This window comes from Solea senegalensis, linkage group LG4 (genome assembly GCF_019176455.1).
Source record: "Solea senegalensis isolate Sse05_10M linkage group LG4, IFAPA_SoseM_1, whole genome shotgun sequence".
Lineage (NCBI taxonomy): Eukaryota > Metazoa > Chordata > Actinopteri > Pleuronectiformes > Soleidae > Solea > Solea senegalensis.
Window position 1 is genome coordinate 7,456,223 of NC_058024.1, and position 26,164 is coordinate 7,482,386.

A 26,164-nucleotide genomic window follows, 5' to 3' on the forward strand; every position below is an offset into this window, starting at 1 on the left:
AAGGGAAACGTGATGCGGAGGGGGGGAGGGGCGGGGGCAGTCACGGTGAGCGCCGCCCCTTCCGCACGTGCCCGCTCTTTCGGCCGAAGATCGTCTATGCGCGGACAGAAGGCCACACTCGTGATTGAAATAAAATAAAAGACGACACAGAGAGAGAACATGGAGATAGGCTGTGCGCATGCGTATGGTTTAAACATTTGATTAAATACAAATAGGAAAATGCAAATTATATAATTATGTAATTATTTAATAATGTATTTACTTTTGTGTCTATTAACTTAATATCTTTAGTTTATGCTTTTCTTCTTTCTTGTATTGTATGGTTTATCCATTGACTTGAACATGTTTTAAGTGTTGTTTGGACTGTTTCAAATAAACTTTATTTAAAACAACAACAACAAAACAGAGGACAAAAAGGCCCAATTGTTTTTGGACAAAAAACAAAGAAATATGGAATCTATTCCATATGTCATGTCATTAAAATAATTTTGACTCGTGACCTGGGCTGTGTGTGAATTATTAATGAATTAGGGCAAAGGTTAATTAGTGGTCCTCACATGGTGGTGACAGTATGATAAATGGCTGTAGCAGATTTATCTCCTTGGAGGCTCCCTCTTCACTGTTATTTCCCCTGACAACCAGAAACCAACTAGTGCTCAAAATGTAAAATCCATAAATATGTATTCACCGTTTAATCACTTTAAACTAAGAATAACAGTGTTTTCCTTGTTTCACCCCGGCAGAGAATCCTCATTCACAGAGTCTGCCATTCACCACCATCTTCAGTTACGAATTGTCTTTGGAGATAAGCAGTAAAGAGTTCAAGTTGAGGCTTACCATCTCTAATTTTTTCATGGACTCTGATGTGACTTCAGAAAGCCACATTAAAACAGTCACAAAGTCTGTGTACTATCATCTAAAAAGGTGGTTCTCACACTTTTTTATACCAAGTTTTACCTGAGAAAACACTGAATTCTCAAAGTAACACCATTATCACTAATGGTAAAATACAGTGCTTAAAGAGGCCGAGATTAGTCAGCTACAGATTTTTCACATCATAATTTGCTCTTTCATCATCCTTCTCTTCCTCACATATACTTCACACACTGGTACAGTGATATTAGATTAAGATGGAGCGAGAGATAAGGTGACTCTAATAATTATTGTTTCAATTATTGTTTCTTCACTCCGAGCACAAACCCTGGTGTATACAGAAGAACAGTATTTCTGATTTTCACTGGTGGTACACGCACCACAGTTTGAGAACCATGGATCCAAAGAATATGTCAAGACATAAAGGATGTATGGCGTAGCAGGACCTGGAAAAACTGGTTCATGTCTTTATCTTCAGTCGATTAGACTACTGACAATGCAGTTCTCTCTGGCCTCCCAGAGATTCAGAGCACTGCTGCCCTTGTTCTCACGAAGACCAAAAGAAGTGGAACACTTCACTCCGCTTCTGAGGTCCTTACACTGGTTTGCTGTCTGCCAGATAACTGATTATGAAATACTATTGTTAGTCTATAAAGCACTGAATGGTTTGGGCCCAAAATAGATTTCTGACCTTCTGGATCACTATGAACCACTCAGACCACTATCTGGGTCAGGTTTGCTGTGTGTCCCCAGAACCAGGAAGAAACACGAGGAAGCTGCTTTCACTTTGCCAAAAATAGCCATAACTGGAACATTCAATTTATTTATTTCTCTCCCTCTCTTTCTTTTACTTCTCTATTTACATGTTTTTCTTGTCTTTCATCATGCTTCTTATATCTTTTATGCTGCTGCTGTATTTGGCTTTCCTTTTATTGTAAAACACGTTGAAATGCCTTGTTGTTGAAATTTGCTAAACTTGCCTTGCATAGAAAGGAGTGTATTCTGTTAGTTATAATTAGAAACTTCAATTATTGAGGGGTAATTTATTATTAATATTATTTTTAACTGTGAGCATTTTAACACATGCATCTTTATACACTTCGCTTACTGTCACACACTTGACACATACGTTCACACACTGCTCACACAGCCACCAGGAGCAATTTGGGTGTCTTGTCCAGGGACACATCAGCATGCAGAGGACAGGAGAGGGGGAGTGAGCCTCACTGAGCCACAGACACCCCCCTCAGACCACAGTTAAACCTGGTATAAACATTCAATCTGGGTGAGCAAATCATAGACAGACCTTGATAATTACAGGTCTATTCCAGACACCGCATCCAGAGGTGATTTGAGGACATGTGTGGCTACATTCCTGAGCATGTAGGAACAAAATCCATCTTCAGGATGGATTTGAGACCTCCTCTCAGCTGACGTCCTCTAACCTGGTAAAGTTTGATTTCATTTCTCATTGTTTAATGGTGAAAGATTAAGTTTTGATTTCCCTCACTTCTCTTTTCTCTTCATCTCTCTGTCACTCGCACAGATGCACACACAATTGACATCGCACACGTCTGCAGGGCTGGCCCAAGCCTTAATGGGGTCCTTATTGATACAAATGTTATTATAAATTGCATTACTTATAGTTGTGTTATTTACAACAAACCAGTGTCACTCTTGTGTTTGTATATATATATATATATATATATATATATATGTTTTAAACTTAAAGGGCAGTAAAATCACAAAAGGGGCCTAGTATTAACTTACACTTTCTTATTCAACGTGAAGCACTACTACGTGTGGCAATACTGAACTTGAATTGTAAAAGTAATTTAAACTAGTAAACCAGTTTAATGACTTTGAAATAACTAGGAAAAGATGTGCATGAGTCATGTGCAACTACATAATGAAAACAAATAACTTGAGATAAACACTACTGAGATAAATAAATGCATACACAGAGACACACATGAGATATTTTAGTTAATCTTGTTGTGTTTAGTTAGTGTTGTTGTGTTTTAGTTGTTATGTCTGATCACTTGCCATCTATAATGTGAACAGTTGGTGAGGAAGATCAGATTCTGATTAGATATGATTACAAATCCGACTTCTAAACAATGTCTAATTCAGACTCGACGTCTTGGCGCGGAAACAAACGTCGTCACCATCACAAAGAACTACAGACGGAGTGAGACCTCTCGCATTCCCCTCCCATCTCTCCCTCGCTCCCCTCCCTCTCGTCGCCGAGCCTAGGCAGCTCATTAGCATAAAATGTGTGTCAGTAGGGCAGCGCCAGCTCACATGCCATGCGCACATGCTGCAGAGCTTTAAGCAGCATTCCAACGTCGAACGAACCCAAAGTGCCTTCAGCACGCGGGGCCGTCAGCCAATGAGAAAGTGAGAACCAGTAAAAAAAAAAAAAAAAAAAAAGGGCGTAGGAGGGAAGAGGAGGAGGTTGTTTTTTCAGAAAGCGTGACAGAACGAGGGAGAAGAGAGAGAGAGAGAGAGAGAGAGATCCCTGACATCTACACATCAGTAAACAGGAGATTCAAGATACACAAGCAGAGAGAGAGAGACAGAGAGAGAGAGAGAGACAGAGAGAGAGAGACGGTCACATTTTTCAGGCACCGGAAAACGTGCTGGTTATTTTAGGACCCGTGATGCTTATTGATGAGTGGGGGGAGCTTTAAACTACTTCCACTCAGGTCGTGTTTTGGTGGTGACTGTACACGCACTCGCATTGACACTGGGACGCCTGTAATCTCGAGAAAGCCTCAGTCCACAGTGATCTCTGTAGGTGCGAGCACACGGAGCTGGTTCATACTGGGAATCATCTAAATCATCGAATATTTCCTTGTTTTTTATCAAAACAATATCATTTTTTATTCTTGCGCGTTTTATTTGTGCACTCACCCTCAAATGCCCTGTGCACCCTCGTGCTTCTCTGAGCTTTGGGACACTCTCTCTATGCCGTGGCAGTTCATGACTCTTTCACCTGTTTCAACCAAACTCCTCGGTGTCGAACAACAGCAGCAGCAGCAGCAGATCCAGTCAGTCCAGCTTTAAAACGCCCTCAGTCGAACTGCAAGAAGAACCAAGTGATCGACTCAGTATCGATTCATCGACAAGGGAAAACATGGAAAACAGCCCAGGTGGTAAGTCGTCTTTAAAAACCTTCTTTCTTTCTTTCCGTGTGTGTGTCTTTAAATTTATTTCAAAAGCAGATACTTGATATGGAAGCAGCAGCAATGGTGCCTGTGCATGTAAAGGGTATATAGATGTCATTGCACAGTATCCTTATTATTATTATTATTATTATTATTATTATATATAATATATATTTATATTTTAAGTATAGCTGCATGACTTAGTATTTGGAATGGACTGATGCCATATTCAATATATAATACTGCTCAGAATCACTGGATTGCATTTTTTTTATTTTTTTTAAGAAAAGAAAAATATACTTGGAGCATTAAGGGAAAACATGCACATTAAAAGCAGCAATGGTAATTTAACTGAGTCATGTTGGAGGCTGTTTATTTCTTCTCTCTGGTGATGGAAGGAAAGTGTGCTGCAACAGTTTAGGAATATGAACAATGTAAAATGGCTGTACTGACATTGGTATTGATAGATGGAGACTCAAGGATGTGATGCTATATTGGTATCAGACACAAATGAGTCTATATATATATATATATATATATATATATATATATATATATATATATATATATACACTGTATACATATATATATATATATAGGTGCATAGGGTGACATTTTGGTTCTTGTTCATCTGCCAGCTGATGCTGAGGAGTCAAATGCACCTGATACTGAAGTGTGAACCACAGGATGCAACTGAGCTCAGTCCCCACGGCACTGACACTGTAACCTATATGTTCCACATGCATGTATATCTGCACCTTACTGGGTGGTATTACGTGAGGTCAGTTTAAAAACAAACATGCCTTTGAGTGCGATTCATGTTCATGAATGGTACATTTATAGGTCTCAGTGAAGTGGAAGAGGGAAGTCCTCTCTTGTCAGTCTTCTTTCATTCTCTCCATGTAAACATGTGAGGCACGACCTCAGACACCCCCCCATGTCATGTATTCATGATTCTGTTTTTAGTGTGATTTCCTCACTCTCTGTGTCATTCTCACCTACGTCCTCCCTCGTCCTCCCATTTTCCACTCCTGTGCTGCATTCAAGAGAACCTGCACAGAATGAGTGCATTGTTACCTCGCTCCCTCTCTCTCTCTTTTTTTTCCTTTCTTCAGTATGACTCATGTTTAGGCTTCTTTTGGCTTGTCACTCACTATTGGCTTATACTGTATATGTTTGAATCAGTGGCCCCTCCCAGCACATGTGAGTAGGCTCTGTGTCAAGGAGCGGTCACGCCTACTCAGCCAAAACAAGTGGCTCCTGCCAACTTGTGTTTCCATGTACTGGCCCCATGTGTGTGTGAGTGGACGGGCCCTGCTCGGAGTAAACAGTTTGTTCTGCCAGGAACTGAGTTATGAAATAAATGTAGTGGGAGGAAGCCCATGATGATGATGAATGTCCCAGTTTTGAAGAACCTTTAACTCTGTAGCTCAGTGTGACACTGTATTCAACACCACTCTCTGGTTTACTAACATGTGACACGTTGACAGATATGGGTCAAAAAGAGGACATTTCATTCATTCATGTACAGTACATGTTCATTATACTGTACTCATTTAGAGGAGTTATTAATATGTAATATTACAGTTGTTGTGGTCATAATCCACAAATCTAAATTATTATTATTATTTTTATTATTACAGAGTTAAATGACTCATTTAATTAGTTTGTGCTTGTTTGTTTCTCTTTCCTAATGTCATGTTCAACACTAAGAGTACTAATTATTATTATTGTTATTATTATGACTCAAATAGGCGCGAGGATACAATGAAAGGTAACGATCAAAGGAAACGATGTGTTGGTGTTCTACATTTTAAGAGCGTAAGGAAAACTATCTTACACTATTATTTGCCCCAGGTCTCGAGGCAAATGACGTCATCAGAAAAATTATAAGAGAGAAGCTCGTCATTATATCGTTGAAATGAGGAGAATCGTTGGTGTGTGGGTTACAGAGGGTAAGCTATGGCGTGTTTTCGTCTCCTCCCTGTTTGACACGAGTGGACTCCACTGTCGTGACAATGTTTAGAATCATGCGCCTGATTTTTATCAAACATGCAGCTCCACTCCTCCTCGAGCCTGACAGCACGTGTATCCAGCCTCGGCATCCACGTGCCGCGCGTGATTCCCGGGCTCCCCGCCCCTCGTGGTCGTTCCTCTGCGCCGCCGCTCGCGCTCACTCATCCCCACTGCACGGGGATTCCTCTCTCTCTCTGTCTCACTCCCTGGTAGCTTGGTCAGTGGGTCAGAGAGGTTTAACGTCGTCCTGGTTACTATAACCGGTGTAAAATGTTTAAAGGTGTTCATTAAAGAGATACTGTTTGACACCGTCGTGTCTCTGCGTGGCGTTTGAAAGGACGTGTCCACCCACGCCAGGCTGTGTTTGACATGGTATGTGGCATGAACTCTTAGAGGTTACACCTTTTGTTCACAGTGTGGAAGCTTATCTTATAAACTCCATATAAAACATGTCATAAACTATTTAAAAAGAAAGACAGTAAAAAAAACGAAATACTTCAATAATAAATTAACTAAACCCATGATTTTTACAACTTCTATAAGAAGTGAACATGAAATCATCGGCAGAAGATTTTTTTTATCATTTCCTGTTGCTTACTCTGCTTTTGTTGTGATGGTGATGGATCTAAAGTCTGTCAGCAGATTAATAATTACCAATAAAATATAACGTGAAAACAACACCGAGGGCGAAGGCCTTGGAGCAGTCTGGTTAATGGTTAACCGTAAACACTGTACGAGCGTGGCTCGTCGACTGTTGACCAACGTGAATCCATTATGGTGATTTATATGGTGGTGAGCCTACGTGATACTCATAACTCACATATAAAAAGTGGGCGAAGTCTTCCAGTTATTCCAAGGAGGCCAAAGTGGAAGTATAAATGTGCTGTACAGCCACCGGGGGGCCACACCGCTGGTTGTTTGAATGGAAGTTTATGGGGAAAATGAGCGACGAATAAGGGAGTTAATGCTACTTTAAACTCTTCTTAAATAGAACATGATGTCAGTTATATAAATGATGTTTCCCTTTAGAGGAAGTAGTACAGGTGGAGTTGCAGTTGGGCCTGAAAAATCCCATTAAAAAACACATTGAAATTAAAAGATAGTATAAAATATATAATGAAAATCATTTTGATTGTATATGTTGTGTTTATTTGTAAGCACATCTTCTTAGTTGGGGTTGAAATGGTATTTTGGTCAATGGGAATTATTAGTAATTGGGAGAGAAAATGTTGTGCTCCATTGTTACTGATGTTACATATTTCTGCACTTTTTTGTTGTTTGTTAGCTGTTAGCTGTTATTTTATGTCTGCCTCTTTTTCATCAATATAAAAGGGAGATAAATACATTAAAAGGTCAATTAAAACCAATCATTAATCAGCGAGGTCACCTTGAATGAGCTCCATGGACATCATGCATATGCCAGCTGACTGTTCACAGCTTCACTGCACATGAACAGTATGTTTACAGACTGAGAGGAAACATGTGCTTCCTCTCCCTCCGCCCCCTCAGTCATGATACAAGCATGTTGACTGTACACTGTGTGTGCGTCTGCCATATGCATGTTCAAGGGCTGGGAGAGCACAAGCCCAGACGTAGGCTGGCCAGTGAAGTGTGTTGTTTGTGCTGTGCAGCTCTCATGGCCATTTGTGTATCCGCGGGTCACATGTCACAACCTGTGGGCCGAGTGCAGCAGCGATGATATTCTCAGAGCTTGTTCTGGCTCCCAGTCAAGGCAGATTCCAGGAAATTTACAAGGAAACTGAATATGGAACGCGTTGACACCAGAGGGGCGGGGATGTTGACTGTGAGTGTAGAGAGAGGGTGTGTGGAGCTCGTGAGACGCTTTCCTCTGTAGGTGATTCACATGTTCACATATTTGCATGTTTCTCACGCACGCACACACACACAGAGGAAGCCACACATGCAACATTCATGTGTGAAGTGAAGTCACAGGCTGACAGACACTGGAGCTGCCACCGCACAGGGGCACTCAAGGCCACGCAGTGCCTCGCTGTCAGCGTTGACACGTGTGAGGAGTGGTATTAAGGAGGCACTTAGAGCTCAACAGAAATGCAGCACGTGTTTTCTCAAGGAGAGAGAACGCACACGGCTCACGCCGATGACTCAAGGCCCGTCAGGAGGAAATGTGCCCAATTTCTATCGATTTGATAAAACCAGCACAACGGCACATCCAGTCCTCTTTTACCTGGCGTGCAGGAACCTGTTTGTGATTAACGGTAGAACAGGATGTTTTCTAAGAAACCGCAAACGTGCTGTTACGATCGACGCGGCGTGAGCCAAATGACACAGAATGTGAGGCATGCAATCGTCGTGCCTGGGAAGTGTTTGGGCTCGTAGGTTTTTAATGCTCAAGTAATTAGACACCTGACACACTGTTCTAATTCAAAATAAAAAAAAAAGAAGGGCAGAGTGTGCACAGGCAGTGACGCTGGAGGCAGTAACATGACCTGAGTTAAAATCATGTCATGTCATAAATCATATTGATTATACCTTCACAACTGTCACCACGTTGCTTTAAATCAAACGAGCAGTGCCAGCATTAGAAATGGGGGAAGTAGGGCTCGCACAGGAATCAGCTTATATGAGTGTGTCAGAACCACGTGACTGTGCACAGTGTCGAGTGACTCTGTGGAATGCATCATCCTGAGGTATCTGTGCCCTGCCTGCTGTCCCCTTCATTTGTAGTCACAGCATTAAAGCCCTCTCTCTCTCTCTCCCTCTCTCCCCCTCTTCCTTCCAAACGTGATCTGCCCTCGCGCTTGTTATTGTGCTGCTGCTGCTGTTGTCTACACGGGACTGCGCAAAGAGCCTTGTGAGCCGGGCGGGAACTGTGTCAAGAGTCCATGTGAGCTCTCGGTCAGGTGGCTGGCGGATAGATGGGTCTGCAGGCTGAAAGCCAATGCAGGGAGGGAGGGAGGGAGGGAGGAGTAGGAGGTAGGAGGTTGGAAGAACAAGAGGGGAGGAGGATAGCGAAGGGAGGAGGGAGAGGAGAAAAGAGTCAGGCAGGCAGAGCGCTGCGTGGCTGGCTCAGCCTGCACGTGAGGGGCAGGCTTTCATCTCACAGGGAAGAACACTGTCTGCAAAACAAGGGTGGGTGGGAGGCGGTGGATCGGCGGCGCTGTGGTGAGGGGGTAATAGGGCATTTCCGATGTGATGTGACAGCCCCAAACAAAGGCCTGTTTGTGGCTCGTTGAGAATATAACGTGACTTACTGTATATCATCGTGCATATCATTCCCTCTTTCTTCCACGTGCATTTGCTGAGACCTACATTCATTCTGCACCAAGCGCTGCAAACGCACCGTCTATTCGATCTGGTCAACTATTTTGACTTATTATGGGCCGTGTAGTGTCATGTATTGTGTCACAGAGATGAGAATCCATGGTGTGACTGTTGGCTGTATGTGGGTGTTGGCTCTTCCAGCAGATAAGCCTTTTTTCTTTCTTTTTTATCATACCTGCTCTTTGTGTATGTAGCATTATTTATTTATTTACAAAAGCCTCACTGATGCGTTTGCTATGATGCCAAAGTATCGTTTATCATGATCGCACGCAGCTCTGTTCTCACTGGCTTTATGAGAGTTGGCACAGTGAACATTTTTTTATTTGGCCGCCGGCCAGACGAGAAACAAAAGACATTGGCACAAATATCCAGGTCAGAGTTATCATTGCTCAGGTTGTGACGCCTTTTTTAAATTATTCATCAGATCAAATATCTCTTGTCCCAAAAAGGTCGGGGTTTTGTGTGTCTGTGTGAACGTGTGCCAACCAAGTGTACTGAGTCAAACCAGGGTATTGCCCTGCACGTCCACGTCTTTTCAACATGTGAACATAGAGTCGGATGAGGATCACTGAACTCAGATCTCGCCTCTGTTCCTCCAGGTGGTGTTATTTTGTACGCCGGCTCCTCTGGCAGTGCCAGCCCGAGTCCTGGCAGCCCTTCAAGTGGATACCAGACCCAGTCGCCCTCCTCCCACTCACAGCCTTCGTCCCCAGAGGGTATCTCCTTTCAGGAGATTGGGGCCCTGAGGCAGCGAGGGGAACGAGGGGGCGGAACTCCTTCCCCGAAAATGGTCTTCCAGTTTCCCGAAGTAAACAATGCCCCAGTCGCCCAAGTCACAACGGTGTCATCGGCGACCTACAACCATCCCACCGTTGCCAAAAGACCTTGTGGTTTCACTGGCACGTTCAGCAGTAAGTAGCCACACTCATTTCCCTCCTTCCTGTGATGCCTTTGTGTTCCTCTGCCAGCGAGTCTGTCTCCGTATTTCTCTCTCTAATGATGGATATGTGTTTCCTTCACAGAGACCGGCGGCATGGTGCTTCTGTGTAAGGTGTGTGGAGACATCGCATCAGGGTTCCACTATGGCGTTCACGCCTGTGAAGGCTGCAAGGTGAGACTGAGATTAGGCTTCTCTTTTTTTTTCTTTCTGTGGGTTCACACTCAGAGAAACACTGTCACACAGCAGACGTGCCTCAACGTTTCCCTCTCTCTCTCTCTCTCCTGTCATTTCCAGGGTTTCTTCCGACGCAGCATTCAGCAGAACATCCACTACAAGATGTGTGTGAAGAATGAAAACTGTCTCATCATGCGGATGAACCGAAACCGGTGCCAACACTGTCGCTTTAAGAAGTGTCTCTCCGTGGGCATGTCCCGAGATGGTGAGAGACAGTTCATGTGCTTATAAAATACATGAAGACATACAGAGATTACAGAGAGGAGACGCTAATGTACAGAATGTGAAGAAAATAAAAAAGGAGCTTTTGCAAAATAAAGGGTGATTCTAGCAAAGATCCTCATGATAACAATTAATTTCCTCTTCATATTTTCTCTTTCATATTTCTCTCCTTTCGTCTTTGTTCCCCCTCCGTCTCCTTTTCTCCTTGCTCTGCTCTCTGATTTATGGCAAGAGGAGCTCAGGAGTCTCAGTAGTCATCAGTCATACAGAAATTCTGACAAATACACTTTTATTTTGGGAAAATGGGGCACAGCGTTGTTGATTACCTCCTGTGTTCACCCAGATGTACAGTTTAGTTTTTTTGCATGTTATTCATAAAACCTGCAAACCTGAAAATATAATAATAATATAACAGCGGCTTATCTGCTGCACTGCATCACTTTGCCGCAGGAGCCCCGGTCTCTGGGGAAGCGACTGAACTAGGTGATAATAAATCATGATTTTTCTGGAGCAAATATTTTTAGTTGACCCAAAAAAAAGCCAAAAGGGAGGAAGTTAAAAAATCACCTGCTAATTCATCACATTGCAACAGGGACACCATATGTTACTGGTTCCTATCCTCACAGAAAAGTAGAACCTTTAAGTAGGGCCTTTTTTTGGGGATTTTCACGTCTTGAAAACGCGACGTCTGCTCTCACATTCGTTTACCATCATTTTTTGTCCCTCCTTCAACCCTTTGTCTCCTCACCTCTGCTACCTGCCGCGTGACCTTCCCTCTACTGTGGATGTCATTTTACTAATGACATCATGTTCAGTGCACTTGACCCAGTGACCTACTTCCACGGGAATTGAGAGAAGGAGAGCTCAAGTGAAGGGCAGAAAGAGAGCGAAAGAGAAAAAAGGGGGGAAGGAGGAGGTGGTGGTGGTGGTGTAGCATACAGAGCACTATAAATAGGGCTGTCAGTGGAGGTGCGCTATTGGAAAGGGGGGGAAGGGAGGACTGCAAAGGCTGGAGAGGAAGATGAGGCGGGCGCACGAGATGAAGGCTTTACTGTCTGTGTCGTCATGAAACAGCTGTGATGGAGACAGACGAGCCACACTATTGGGATTAGTTGTCCGTGTAGAGATTAGAGGGAAGGGTCAGATGCTGGATTCCTTTTAGAGCTGAAAGTGTTCTGTTGCTCTTTATTGGTTTAATGTGAAAACTGTTTGTGCCAAGCGTGTTTTATTCAAGAACACTCCACAAATGCAGAGAATAAGGCCTTTTCATCCAGAGATGAACCCCCTTTCACTTCTGCCCAGATTACATTTCATCGATCGCTCTGACATAGAGCCGATCAACCTGATTCATAGAGTAATGTGAAGATCGTTTAACTGTCTGTGTTCCTACTGAGGGTGATTAAAATTCTGCCAGCGATGCTCTTCTCAGCAGTAAATGCTAACATCTCATGTCCCCTTCTGGTTTTCTCTTCTCTCCATAGCCGTGCGTTTTGGCCGCATTCCCAAACGGGAGAAGCAGAGGCTACTGGACGAGATGCAGAGCTACATGAACAGCCTCAACGAATCCGCTTCCATGGAAATGGAGGTGTCCTCTCCCCCCGACGCCCTCGCCGGTGCCCAGAACCAGACGAACGAGCGCCCCGCGCCGCAGTCTTACCAGAGCGGCTTGGTGAACGGCGACGGGAAGCCGCTCAAGATGGCGTCCCACAACAACAACAACAACAACAGCGGCGGCGGCAGCGGCACTCCATCCTCCTCTTTCCGGAACAGTGCGGGGCAGGACGCGGCGATGACGCACACGTCGACCCAGACGCAGCACGCGCCGCACAGGGAGCAGGTGAACGTGACGTCGAGCTACGGCAGCGCCCCCACAAACTGCCCCGCTGCCCCCACTCACAGTGAACACTCCGCTAATCCTCATGTGGATAACGCCCAGTACACCTACTCCTCCAATCAGAACCAGTGTCCCGTCAGCGGCAACATATCAGCGCAGGCCTACTCGTCCAATCACAACGGTTTCCCAGCCAGTGAGTCCCAGAACCAAAACTCCTGCCCCTGGAAGCTGAATGGTGGCGCCAAAGTGCTGGTGAGTCTTTTTCTTTCCCAGAGAACTATATATATATGTGTATATATCTATGAAAGTTGCATCAATAACACGTCTTGATTTGTCTCCCTGTGTCCTGCAGGCATGTCCACTCAACTCCTGTCCTGTGGCTCCAGCCAGCCGCTCCAGTCAGGAGGTGTGGGAGTCTTTCTCCCAGTGCTTCACTCCTGCTGTTAAAGAAGTGGTGGAGTTTGCAAAGAGCATCCCAGGCTTCCAGACCCTCAGCCAGCATGATCAGGTCATGCTGCTCAAATCCGGCACTTTTCAGGTAAATCCACTTCATCCAAAGTATGACTTTTACTTCCTCTGTTCACCGTCTGAGTTTAGATGTGTTTCTAATGCCGGCTCTTTTCACAGGTTCTGATGGTGAGGTTTTGCTCCTTGTTTGATGCCAAGGAGAGGACGGTGACCTTCCTGAACGGGCAGACGTACTCGCTGGCGTCGCTGAGGGCTCTCGGCATGGGCTCTTTACTGGACGCCATGTTTGATTTCAGCGAGAAGCTGGGATCTTTGGGTCTGGAGCCGGATGAGATGGCTCTCTTCATGGCCGTCGTGCTCGTGTCAGCCGGTAAGACTACACTTGTTCCACTTCCACTCGGCAAACAAACACACACACACACAGACAGATCTCCTCTGACCAAGCTTCTTCCTCTGTTTTTCACAGATCGCTCCGGTGTTGTGGACGTGGGAGCGGTGGAGCTGCTGCAGGAGAACCTGATCAAAGCTCTGCGGTCTCTCATCACCAGTCGCCGCCCCGACGACAGCACCCTCTTCCCAAAGTTGCTGCTCCGTCTGCCAGACCTGCGCACCCTGAACAACCAGCACTCTGACAAGCTTCTAGCTTTCCGCATCGATCCCTGAGGTCAGACGGCGGACTGAGGTGTCTGCTTTGGGGAAACCAGGCCGATCACATACAGAACTCTGGCCTCTGCGTGATGGACAAGATGTGGGAGCTGTTCCGTGCCCACCTGCTGTGAGAAAGTGTACTCTGTAAAGGACGGACGCACAGCAGGAAGCAGAAGCTCCTGAACTCGAAACTGACCTTCTCTCCAGTTGCTTCCAGGATAGCAAAAAAACAAACAAAAATAAAAATAAATAAACATAGCCGGTGTTCTTCCTTGGGTTCCACGGGCCAACGTCAAACCTCCGAGTCACTTAGCTTTCACTCCTGCAGTTTATCTTCTGAAGACCAAAGTGAAAGAGGGCTTCTCTGTTCCTCCCTCTTATCCAAGAAGGAAACACACAGGCTCCTCTTTCCCTGGAAGAGAAGTGGACACAAACACTCATTCATACTGTACATTCATGCTCTTACATTACTCTATGATGATATAGCAATAGAAATACCCGTCACATTTGGGAGAACACGTTGTGTTTGCCTCGTTGGAACCACCCTAAGCTATTTTGACAGCATGTTACCAGTGAGGGAAATCTTTATGGAAATCATCTCATCTGTGAATGAGAAATAAGACTTTTTCTTTTTTTATTTGCTTCTTCCGGAAATGATTGGTGTGTGTATTGCGGTAATCAGGGGAGAAGTTTCCGGTCATTTCAGACCGTGTCTGATGGGTAAACTGATGGGTGTGTGTGTGTGTGTGTGTGTGTGTGTGTGTGTAAAAGTGTTCGCTTGTAAATTTTTGTACATAACCTTTTTCGCTCCCGGTTCGTACCCACGCTAGTGTGCAGATCCTGGAATATGTAAATGAAGCTAGTATTGAAATTATTGTACGACGTCACATCATAGATGGCTGTATAGACTGCAGAGGAAGCAGCATTTGAACCATGTGTTCCAAGTATAAACTTTTTTTTTTGAAAAAAAATCTATCTCTATATATATATATATATGAATATAAATAAAAATATAAATAAAATTAAAATAAATGTATTGTTGACTGACTGCATTACCCTGTGAATATTTTGTAAATGTTTTATGGTCACACCATAGAGTACCATTATTAAATAATGTTCTATAGCATCTCTCCTTGTCCTCATCTCTTCTCCTTTTCTCCCTCATGACGATCAGCGCCGCACGCTACGGGGGCCGTCGCCTAGCAACAGGCGCAGTCAGCCAGTCGTGCTCCAGGTGTGAGAGCCATTAGAGAGGCTTTGTTATGAGCCAGACTAATCATATTTGTGTGTTTTGGTAACAAACGAATGTTATTTTACAGAGTGGTGACACACTTGCGTTGAGAATGAGGTGATGGTCACGGTGACTTTGTGGAGCAGAGATGCGGAGCACGTGCCGGGGGGTGGGGGGGGAGGAGGGAGGTCATGAAATTCAAACGCATCTGGTTCTGTGACGTGTGCAAACGTGACTTTAAACAAGACACTTGGTCAGTGGGTTAATGTGCTTGGAAACTCTGGGTGTGAGGGTCCCTCCCTCTGCTATCACCCCAATCACCACAGTCGAGTGGGAAGGCCTCGGAGAAAACATTCTAGTATAAATATTTGGGAACATTTTTTCGTAAACAGCAACTGCAGCCTTCACAAGCCTCTGGTCTGGTGAGCTGAGATTGAAAGCTAAGACACAGAGGCCCCATGTCTGTGTTTGTTATTTGATAAACTGTGTGCTAATATCAGACACATTCAAAGATGAAAGATGAGCAACACAAATTTACCTTTATGTTTCTAATATTTTTAAAAAAAGAAGCAATATTCTAAGATCTGATTCCGGATGGAGGCAGCAAGAGAAGAAGGCCGTAACATTACATTACAGATGTCAACTGCCAGAAAACACCAAGAACAAACAAGAACGAGATATAAAATATGAGCGTCAACCACATTTGTTTCTTTAAATGAACACAGCAAGGCTTCATTTTCATTGCTATAGCCAATAAAAGCTAGAGCTCAGGCTCAAATAGTGCTGCGACACCACCAGTGTCTCAGTCAAATCAATGCACCATCATGGGGCCACATGGTGGCATAGTGGCTGGCGCTGTTGCCTTGCAGCAAAAAAAAGACCCGGGTTTGTGATCCTTTCTGAATGGAGCTTGCATGTTCTGCCTGGGTTAACTGGACACAGCAGGTGTGACTGTGAGAGTGAGTCATTATTTGTCCCTGTGATGGACTGACAATCTGTCCAGGAAGTGGCCCACGGGTCACCCTGCGTCAGCTGGGATCGGCTCCAGCAAACGTCACGTGCAGAAAATAAGCAGGAGACAAATGAATGGATGAATGTCGAGGACATGCCATCTACTGGACGGGTCAGTAACAGCAGGAACAAATGTAGTGTTGGTAGTAATATAATTCTAATGGTCTGTATTTATATATAAATAATGCTTTGCTATTCATGATGAACACTCAAAGCTGCTTTAAACTACAGTTTTCACTGATTCACACACATTCACTCACACTTTCATACTGCATCTACACTACATGGACAAAAGTATTGGGACGCCTGACCATCACACCAACTGTAATGACGTACTCAAATATATAGACAGTACTTTAATATAGAGTTGGTCCATGTTTTTGCAGCTATAACAGCTTCCACATTTTTTTTTTTAAACTTGATTTTTAAGTGTTTTGTTTCCATTCATTCTGTAGAGCATTTATGAGGTCAGGCACAAGACGGTCTGGCTCACACTCTCTGTTCCAGTTCATCCCAAAGGTGCTCGATGTGTCTTGCCCAAGGACACATCTGCATGTTGACTAGCAGAGCCGGGAATCAAACCCCCAACCTTTCAGTTGCAAGACGACACACTCTACCACTGAGCACCTGTCACTATATGAAAGAAATGGATTATGTTATATAACGAGGGCCATATTTGATGACATTTACATACAAATGCACTGTTTTATAAAATATACATTTTCATTTATCATTTTTAAATGGAAATGCAACCAAATCTAAGACGCACAGGAGTGAAAAAATGAGAATATTTCGAGTCAAATGACATAATCTGAGGGCCGGATTTTGGACAGGCCTGGATTATTTGAATACATAAAATGACCTCGATGTGTCACCAGAGATTGAGGAAAGAGGTTAAATTTAAATAAATAAAGACCCTTATGATACTTTCTATCTCCGCCTGTCACTGACATGCTGATATTAATCAAATATGACTATAAAAAGTACAAAGTTATTGTCCGTATGTGAATGTTTTTTATGCATGAACACAACGTAATGTCGTAATCTGGCATTCACGCCTCCTGCAATGTTTTCAACTGAGATTGCAGCAACCATTTAGAAGTCTTCAGGTCACTGCTGTCCATATTGTACAAACATAACTTTGATTTCCTCTCTGAAATCTCAGCTTTCAGTTCACAGGCGGTCACCAGAGAGACCTCCTGTCCAGACTCTGCAGCTGATACAGAACCACAGTGAGACGCCATAACACAAACAAACCTGCTTCTGCACTGTCACTGCACTTTGTTTGGGTTCTAATAAAAAAATACGTTACTGATATAACCTGTTTCCTCCTGACTTCAAACAGACCGCACACACCCACTCATTAAAGAATTTCCCAGTTTTCTAAAACAGAACACGCTGATATGATCTGAACAACAACAACAACAACGACGTGTGTCACGTTCATGTCTGAAACATTTTGTTTGTTTCCCACACGTGAAGTTCTTTAAAGGTTAAAGGAGGAGAGATAATGTCTGAGCTCATCACAGAATGAGCTCTCAATCTTTTCTTTGTCATAGATTCTCATTCAGAATAGTTCAAAGAAGCAAATCTCAAAGGAAGCACATGGTGTTTTTTTGACACACGCTTTCTCCCAATATCATAATGTCTTGTCTTCTGGTGCCATCTAGTGGCCACACGAAGGAAGGAGCGTAAAAAATTTGATTTTGAAAGTTTATGTCCAGCATTTTTTTTTTCAAAATAAAATCATTGAATGCAAGTTTCAAGGATTGTTTTCCCTTCATTTATGTATCTTTCTCAACATTACTGAATCAATTATATGTCTATGCAAATAACAGTTTACATATAACATATCACTTGCTGTAAAGGAGACAATTTATTGTTGAAAAATAGAACCATAGCAGACTATTTATATTAATTTCCAACCAATCACTCTGATGACATCGTGGATGATAGTGAATGGTATTTCAGTTATTTTTACAATAGAGCATTGGATTATTTTAGTTCACTAGACATTTTTGTCTTCTTTTGCCTCCTGTTCTACTTTGTATCCAGCCACCATGTGTCCATGTGGTTCATATTTCAGCTGATAATATGGGTCCCAAGCGGGTTTGTCCGTGGTTTCCATGGTGGCCCCACGATTGTTGGTCCACTTCAACCTTCGGCCCCCTTAGGAAACTTTCCAGGCTACCTGGGTACTAAGTGGGCAATGAAGTGCAGGTCCCATATGGTTTCAGTAACATGGCCCCACATAGGAAGCAAACATGTGGGGCCACCATGGACACCAACTTGGGAGCCATATTATCAGGCCAAATAAAAACTTTATGGGGCCCACACTGACACGCTGGCTGGATAGTTTCCAATTTTACTTCTTGCCCTTGTGTTATCCCGAGGGATGAGCCGATACAATATTTGGCATCGGTTTTTATAAGATTTCAAGTAAATTTTACATCTTACTGTTGTGATTCAAACCTGAAACTCGATTCAAGTTAGGTTTGTAGATTGTAGATAGGTTTGGTGTAAATTATTAATAGTTATGTTCTTTTGTGATCAAAAACTTTGATCTGAAGCTCAATTCTGAGGCTTCTCTAATGAACAAAATAAAGCAAGTGGCGACTTTTGGTCAAACTTGCAATTTCAGGCATAAAATTTCAACCTCCACTTCAATCCAATCGATATTTCGTTGTTCATATTACATTTTGAAAACTATAAAATACCCTGTTGAAGCCATACCCACTTCTAATTTATTGTGTTATGGTCGTCACAAATCAAGCTATTTAGGTCTTCAATATCAGTAAATATCCAGAAAAAAATCCTTAGAAAACAGTGGACACTAAAATGAGGATTAGGATTAAGTAAAAAGTCAAGTTATACAATCGCATTTCTTAAAGTGGGTGAATCTCATTATTACTGTTTGTGAAAGGAATGTTCTTCATCTCATTAGACTGGAGTGACTACTTACTAAATCAGTCTCTTACACAAAAGGGTGACATCACTGGTTTATGAGACATGTTGTGTCATTAACAAGTGGTCATAACTAGTGGACCACCTGTAATCTGTAATCTATAATCTGTCATTTGATTTATAGCAGGTCCAGTTGTTTGAATCTTCCAGTAATTCAAACACACGTGATCATTTACTACGGGACACTATTTACAAGGTTTGTACAGGCGGCACGTCAGATTAGAGACCCCCCTATTTTCGCAGCAGCAGTGGTTCAGTCTGGCTTTGTGTCAATGTTTGGAAACTACCTGGACATTTGTGGAACGACCATTCGGATGAGACCGGGGGTGGCGAGGGATCAGGGTTAGACAGAGATTAACCACATGGAGGCCTATAAAGCTCTGGTGTAATCCGCACACAGGAGACAAACTCACAGCAACAACAACAGCACTCAGTGTTTTTGATCACGCTGTTGGACGACACACAGGAAGTTAAAGGAGCAAAAAGGGGATAATCATGAAAAAGGGAAAGGTAGGTTTTTGATTTTTTTTTGTGATTTCTTTAGATTTTTGACATTTGTTTTTGTTGTTGTTTGTCATTTGATTGATCATGGACAGGAACTTAAATCTGGACTGTCCTCGCCAAGTTCAAAAATGGAATTATTGTGAGTCAGAATAAATGACATAGAGCTTCTCTGTCGTGCAGCTGTAACACAGTTGACATCTGTGGTGGATCAACACAGATGGACATCCATCACATTCTTCCCTCCTAATCCTTTGAACACATGAAACATGGCGGATGTTTCATAGGCCAATCTGTTACTGAGCTGCTTCAACTTCTACATGTGAATTATGTATATATGTATATGATAAGTCAACCACTATAATCCTATCCCAGCAGGTGACTGACGACAATGAGCCTCCCACCTATCAGGAGGCAACAGCAGGTAAGAATAACACATCCTTATCATTATTTAAAAAAGTAATCATTTGATTCTCATTTAAGTTATTAAAGGTCCAGTGTGTAACAGTTAGAGACTGCAGAGCGGTAACAGACAGACGGCTGTGTCAGTGAACTACGGTGGCCTTCACATACCAGAAAGGATGTTGTGAGTCTTGGTTTGCGTCAGAAGCTTCTCTTTGAAAACATACAAACTCACATTCTGACTAGTTTGTCCTAGTTTGGGCTCCTGTAGAAATCGGTGGCCTCTGTCGTTGTTACCTGATTTACCGGAAACTCGGTTTGTTCTGCACATGTGCGAAGTGTGACTACTTCCTGTCACAATCATTTATGACAGGTTTATGACAGCGATTTTAAGTGTTCCACAACTGTCATTTGCAGTAACAGGAAGTCGTCGCAGTTTTAAACATGCACAACAAATCAGGGTTTTCTGTAAATAAATTCCTGAAAAGTATAATTCACAATTTTATAGTCTTTTTCCATTGTATTTGTATTTTTGTACACATTTGAATGTCATTCCACAACTGTTGTGATACATTATCAATGACAGGAAGTAGTTATGTATATGAAACAGTGAAGCTAGTCTCTTGCCCTAAAGTACATTTAATAAAGGTCTTATTCTAAGGCTATTAGAGGCTATTATAATAAACCTTCATATAGGTAGTATATCACATTTTTAACCAATAGATCCACTGAATGTTACATACTGGACCTTTAAATGTACACGTTGCAATGCACACAGTTTATTTACAAACAAAGCTGTCAGGCACATGCTGACATTCATGTGTCTGAATACTTCTGCAATAAACAAAATTAAGAATTAACAATGAAGAACTGCTTCTTTTTCTTCAGGCTATGAGGAGATGGAGGCTCAGTTTGCCTGGGACGATAAGTTCATCAGGCAAACCTTTATCAGGAAGGTACTGATGACACAGACACAGAAAAACACTATATAATAATAATATAATATAATATATATAATAATAATAATAATATAAACTCCACTTCTCTGATATAAAACCCTCTCCTCCTGCAGGTCTACGCCATCCTCATGGTTCAGCTTTTGGTTACCGTGGCGATCATTGGTCTCTTTACATTTTGGTAAATACGTTGTTTCTTCTGAATGATCATTTGCATTGTTCCTTAATTTATTTATTTATTTATTAATTTATTATTATTCAGAGTATTAATGAGTTGAATGTCTGTGTGTGCAGCGCTCCTGTCAGGTTTTTCATTCAGACTCATCCCGGCTTGTACATGGCCTCTTAGTAAGTGCCTGTGATATAATAACTTATATAACGTGATACATTACACCTTCTATTCCTTTGCATTTGTATTGTTTCTAAAGTTTTCTATTATCTTTCCCCCTTTTTAGTATGATGTTCTTTGCCACCTACATTGCACTGTCCTGCTGTGGAGAGCTGAGGTAACGTTTTCTCTGGAACATCAGTAAGGGCTGAAACAATGGATTATCAATCGATTACCAAATGAATCGTGAACTATTTCGATTAACGATTAATCGGGTTGAGTGTTTTTGTAAAGAATTTTCTGATTTTTCAGCTTCTTAAATGTGAAAATGTTCTGATTTCTTTGCTCCATTTAACAAAGAAATCCTTAAAACTGAATCAGTGTTGGACAAAACAAGACATTTAAGAAGATATCAACCAAATGATAATGTGAATAATCAAGAGAATGATCGACAGATTAATCAGCCCTAAAATCAATAACCACACAAATATTAAAGCAGCACATACAGAATGATGTCACTTAATCTGGATTCTTTTTAATCTTACCTGATCAGGAGGCAGTTTCCGTGGAACATCATTCTCTTAGTTCTGTTTGTGAGTATTTCACATCGTGAAATGTGACATATTACATTAAAATAAAGTTTATCAAACGCCAATTATCAAAACTAATTATGGATTTCCTCTCTCCTTCTTAGACGTTAAGCATTTCCATCATGATGGGATTTGTGTCAAGGTAATAAAATATACTAGAGTGTGTTTCGTGTGTGTGCAGAGAAAGAGCTCCACGTTCATGAACACACGCGTCTGCTTTCCCTGCAGCTTTTACAACACTCAGTCTGTGCTGCTGTGTGTGGGAATCACAGCTCTGGTGTGTCTCTGTGTCACTGTCTTCAGTTTTCAGAGCAAGGTGAGAGAAGCAGCTTATTAATAATCATAATGAATGACTCATTAAACGATGTTTGTTTTTTTTCTCCTGCACTGTTGCAGATCGATGTGACGTCCTGTCAGGGCGTCCTGTTTTCTCTGTGCATGGTCATGCTTCTCTGTGCCATCACCATGTCCATTGTCGTCCCCTTTGGTTATGTAAGTTCACCATATTTCATGGTTCTATTCTCTGTAGCTTTAGAAAAGTATTTTAAACATAGACGTTATTATGTGAGCTACAGGTTATTATAGTCCTTTCCTTAAAAGGAGAATAGGACGTCACAAATAACTGTTTCTAAGTGTCTTCAGCTCCTGATCTTTGACTCCATTACATTACATTACATGTCATTTAGCAGACGCTTTTATCCAAAGCGACTTACAATAAGTGAACTAACATTTATTCTTGTCTACATTTATTTTCTTGACTTTTTGACAAATCTTTTAATTGCAAATTGGGTACGTGGGAGTAAAATATTAAAATAACTGTTGCAAGTAAAATGTACTATAAAGACTTGGCTGCATACAGGTAGATTACAGGTAACACATTTATAATAGTACATTTATTTGCTGTAGCCAATTGATGTGTATTTTACTTTGAAACAGTCGTCTAATGTTTAGCAGAGGTTTCATTTCTTTCTTTCTTTATGTTTGGTCGCTTTTCTTTTGCTCTACTCTCTGATAAAAAAATAGTGATTAATAATAATTTAGTGTTAAGAACAGGCCGAGGTGAAACCTGATGACAACAAGAGTGAGGTGACTCCATCAACACATAAAACAAAACCATTTGAAAGGATTATGAAACACAAGCACAGAACGTCCACGAAGACCATGAACCTCTCACAGCTGCCACAATCAGACCTTTTATACTGGAGCCACCTGTGCTGGACCAATCAGCTCCAAGGCTCCACTGAGACGCTCACACACACGTCATTCAATCAAGGATACACACCTGCAACACACACACACACACACACACCAAGGTTATTCTACTTAATGAAAAACTAACACAATAAGGAAAAAGCAATTTTTGTTCACTGAAATAAAACAAAAAAACTAATTAAACTCATTAACTCATTAAAAAAAATAAATCAAAACTCAATAAAAACTGTATCGACAGCATTATTATGATTAGTCATAACTCAAGTTTAATATATCTTTAAATATCCTCAATTGAAGATATCTACATTGCCCTTTTTAGATATCCTGAATTAAGTTTCAGATAGTTGGAATGAAGTTGTAGATAACTTGAACTTCAATTGTGACGAATTATAAATATGCACATTTATGAAACGTAAATATCTATAATGACAAACCCCATACACATTAATGGCAAGTTATGTAAAAAGTGAATTATGGATATGTGTAACTGTAGTTTTGACATCACAGATACCTGGAATGGTAAATGTTACAAAGGCTTCACACACACACACACACACAGGGAGACACTAGTGTGGTAACAGTGTGTTCCCTTCATCCAGAGTGAGAAGACGACGTGGTCTAAAATAGCTGTGATTATTAAACAGCATTGGCAGGTTAATACCTCAGGTGCCGTGGCCGTGTTTGGGTGTGCGTCAGGGGCTTAGCTTCACGCCGTGTTCTGCAAAGCACTTCACTGTCTCGCCTAAATTAGCAACACGTCTCTCTCCTTCTTAACTCTGTTCTGTGTAACATTGTTCTGACACAGGTTCCCTGGTTACACGCTGTTTACGCCGTGATAGGAGCCATCGTCTTCACACTGGTGAGGAGCAGATGCTTCGACATTATTAAAAAAGAAATGATAGACGTTTCCTCATTGACTTCTTGTCTTTCTTTTGCCTCTTGCTGCTACAGTTCCTGGCGTTTGACACTCAGATGCTGTTGGGGAACAAGCGCTACGCCATAAGTCCAGAGGAATACATCTTTGCAACGCTCAGCATCTACCTGGACATTATTTACCTGTTTAGCTTCCTGCTACAGATCACAGGACAGGGGCGCGACTGAAGAACCTCATGCACGTGTCTGTTTCACCTCTCAGACACATCACACCTGAGAGCAGGAAGAGAGCAGCCATTGTCTCCGGCTGTGTAATCTCGTCCTCACCTACACCACACCTCAACATAGTTGTCCGTTGTGTCTGATCCTTCCTGTTAATCTGAGCTCAGCCGTCAAACACACACGAGGCCCATAAGTGGATGAAAGCAGTCACAGAGTTCATCAGTATCAGTGCTCACTTTACTTGGCTGCGTCTCTCTCTGCGTCACAACTAAGCGTTTATGAAACTTGCTCTGTAAATAACCGTGTCTTTAAAGCTATGTAGATGTACAGCACACATCGTCTTCGTGAGGTCCAAAAAAAACTGCACAAACCCATCTTTGTTAGGACATTTTTGACCTTGTGGGGTCATTATGTTTGGGAACCTGCAACTTTAAAGGGCTTTTTCAGGGTTAGCACCTGGTTTTATATGGTTAGGTAAAGGAAAGACAACACAACAGTCCACAGAACCACAGGCCGGCGCCTGACGTTTAAAGTCTGTCACACAGTACAACCTTAAAAACCTTTTTTCTATAAATACTAATGATAAAATAGGTTAAGTCAAATGTGCTCTAATAGAAAAGTCTACTACAGTAGCGAACCCCAGGGAAACAGGTAGGGTTAGGATTACAGGGTGGAGTTAAATTAGGGTTAGGATTAAAGAAAGACCTGGCCAGGCAGGAAGGGAAATCAAAAATGAAAAAAAAAAAAGTTTAGGTTAAGGTCAGGCACTTAGTTGTGATATTTAAGGTCAAGGTAAAGGGCTCGAAGACATGCCCTCAGTAAGATATAAAAAGAAGGTTGTGTGTGTGTAGTTTTCTGAGGACAAAAACATATAAACCATTTTGGCTGGTCCTCATATCTTTTAAGGGTTTTTGAGAGGTTAAGGTTCGGGAATGCATTATGTCTATGAGGGTCCTCACTACGAATGCTGCGCACGTGTGTGTCTGTGTAAGGACCTTTCGTCTGACATCAGCACTGACCTTGTCGGGACCAGCGGTCGTCATGGAAACACAAACCTGTATTAATAATGATGAAAAACGTCATTTCTGAGAATGTGGTCATGTTCAGGGCTGATATGAACTGTGGGATAACATTTTGTTTAGGCTGATTGAGAGAATGGAAGTCAATGTGCGCGCGTGTGTGTGTGCACAACAAAGGCCAAACATGAAGGGAAAAACGTGCTTGTCTCTGCACACACCGTACCTTTAGTCATTTACTCATACCTAGAATGTTTTGTCTGACTTTACCGTGGCCTTTGGGGTGAAATAGAAAACACATATTTTAACAAGCTGACCAGATTTGAAGCTTTTTTTTAAGCTAAATGTTTTTACCTACATCATAAATTTACCTTAATATATGACATAATGTTTTTATAAGGACACTGAGCTGTGTACAAATAACTCAAATAAAACCGACGACTCAACAGTGTGCTGTCTGTCTTTCATAATTATTGTTATTAGAGCTGAAACGATTATCGATTATTAATCGATTACTAAATTAATCGACAACTATTTTGATAATTGATGTTTTTCCATGATTAAAACAAGATTTCTGATTGTTTAAGCTTCTTAAATATGAACATTTTCTTCATTTCTTTGCTCTGGATAACAAAGAAATCATTAAAAGTCAATCATTTTGGTTTGAGAACATCATCATTTCCAGGTTTGACGAACACCGATCAACATCTGTTAAGGTTTTCTGATATTTTATGGACCAAACGATTCATTGATTAATCGAGAAGATAATCGACAGATTAATCGAAAATAATCGTTAGTTGCGGCTCTCGTCCTCCATCCCCAGCAGAATTGCACACTCTGTAACCCTGGACATAATGAGAGGATTTATAAAACGACAGATGACTGATGAGCAACATCTTGACCCATCTATCACCACAATCCTACAAGAACCATCCAGTTACTTCACACCAGGCAAACTGTTCTCATTTGTGGTGGAAAGAGCAACTTAATGTTCTCAGGGGTGTCAGAGGGTGCTGATCTCTGTCTACTGAGATCCACATGCCTGACATTACACTTACTAGTGCTGTTCCTCAGTTACAATAGGTGAGGTCAGATCACTTCTAAGTGACAATACAATGTTTCCCTCTACTGGCAAAAGGCAGAATTACAG

General features: G+C 42.0%; 2 protein-coding genes across 3 annotated transcripts; both read left to right on the forward strand.

The window, feature by feature from the left end:
* The first annotated feature begins 3,373 nt into the window (after positions 1-3,373).
* LOC122768551 (nuclear receptor subfamily 1 group D member 1-like) lies at positions 3,374-14,834 on the forward strand. Its single transcript, XM_044024627.1, has 8 exons — positions 3,374-4,031; positions 9,962-10,273; positions 10,385-10,473; positions 10,597-10,741; positions 12,240-12,844; positions 12,945-13,130; positions 13,220-13,430; positions 13,527-14,834. The coding sequence occupies exons 1-8, from the start codon at positions 4,013-4,015 to the stop codon at positions 13,721-13,723; spliced, it is 1,764 nt and encodes a 587-aa protein (XP_043880562.1). The 5' UTR covers positions 3,374-4,012; the 3' UTR covers positions 13,724-14,834.
* A 4,427-nt stretch (positions 14,835-19,261) lies between these two features.
* faim2b (Fas apoptotic inhibitory molecule 2b) lies at positions 19,262-25,465 on the forward strand. Of its 2 annotated transcripts, none has more exons than XM_044022967.1 (12): positions 19,262-19,424; positions 19,794-19,839; positions 20,706-20,773; positions 20,890-20,954; positions 21,068-21,121; positions 21,229-21,279; positions 21,655-21,694; positions 21,796-21,833; positions 21,920-22,007; positions 22,088-22,183; positions 23,709-23,762; positions 23,855-25,465. In XM_044022967.1, the coding sequence occupies exons 1-12, from the start codon at positions 19,410-19,412 to the stop codon at positions 24,002-24,004; spliced, it is 765 nt and encodes a 254-aa protein (XP_043878902.1). In that variant the 5' UTR covers positions 19,262-19,409; the 3' UTR covers positions 24,005-25,465. The 2 variants fall into 2 exon arrangements, with proteins under 2 accessions (XP_043878902.1, XP_043878901.1); XM_044022966.1 differs by having other exon boundaries at positions 19,263-19,424; positions 19,791-19,839.
* The last annotated feature ends 699 nt before the right edge of the window (positions 25,466-26,164 follow it).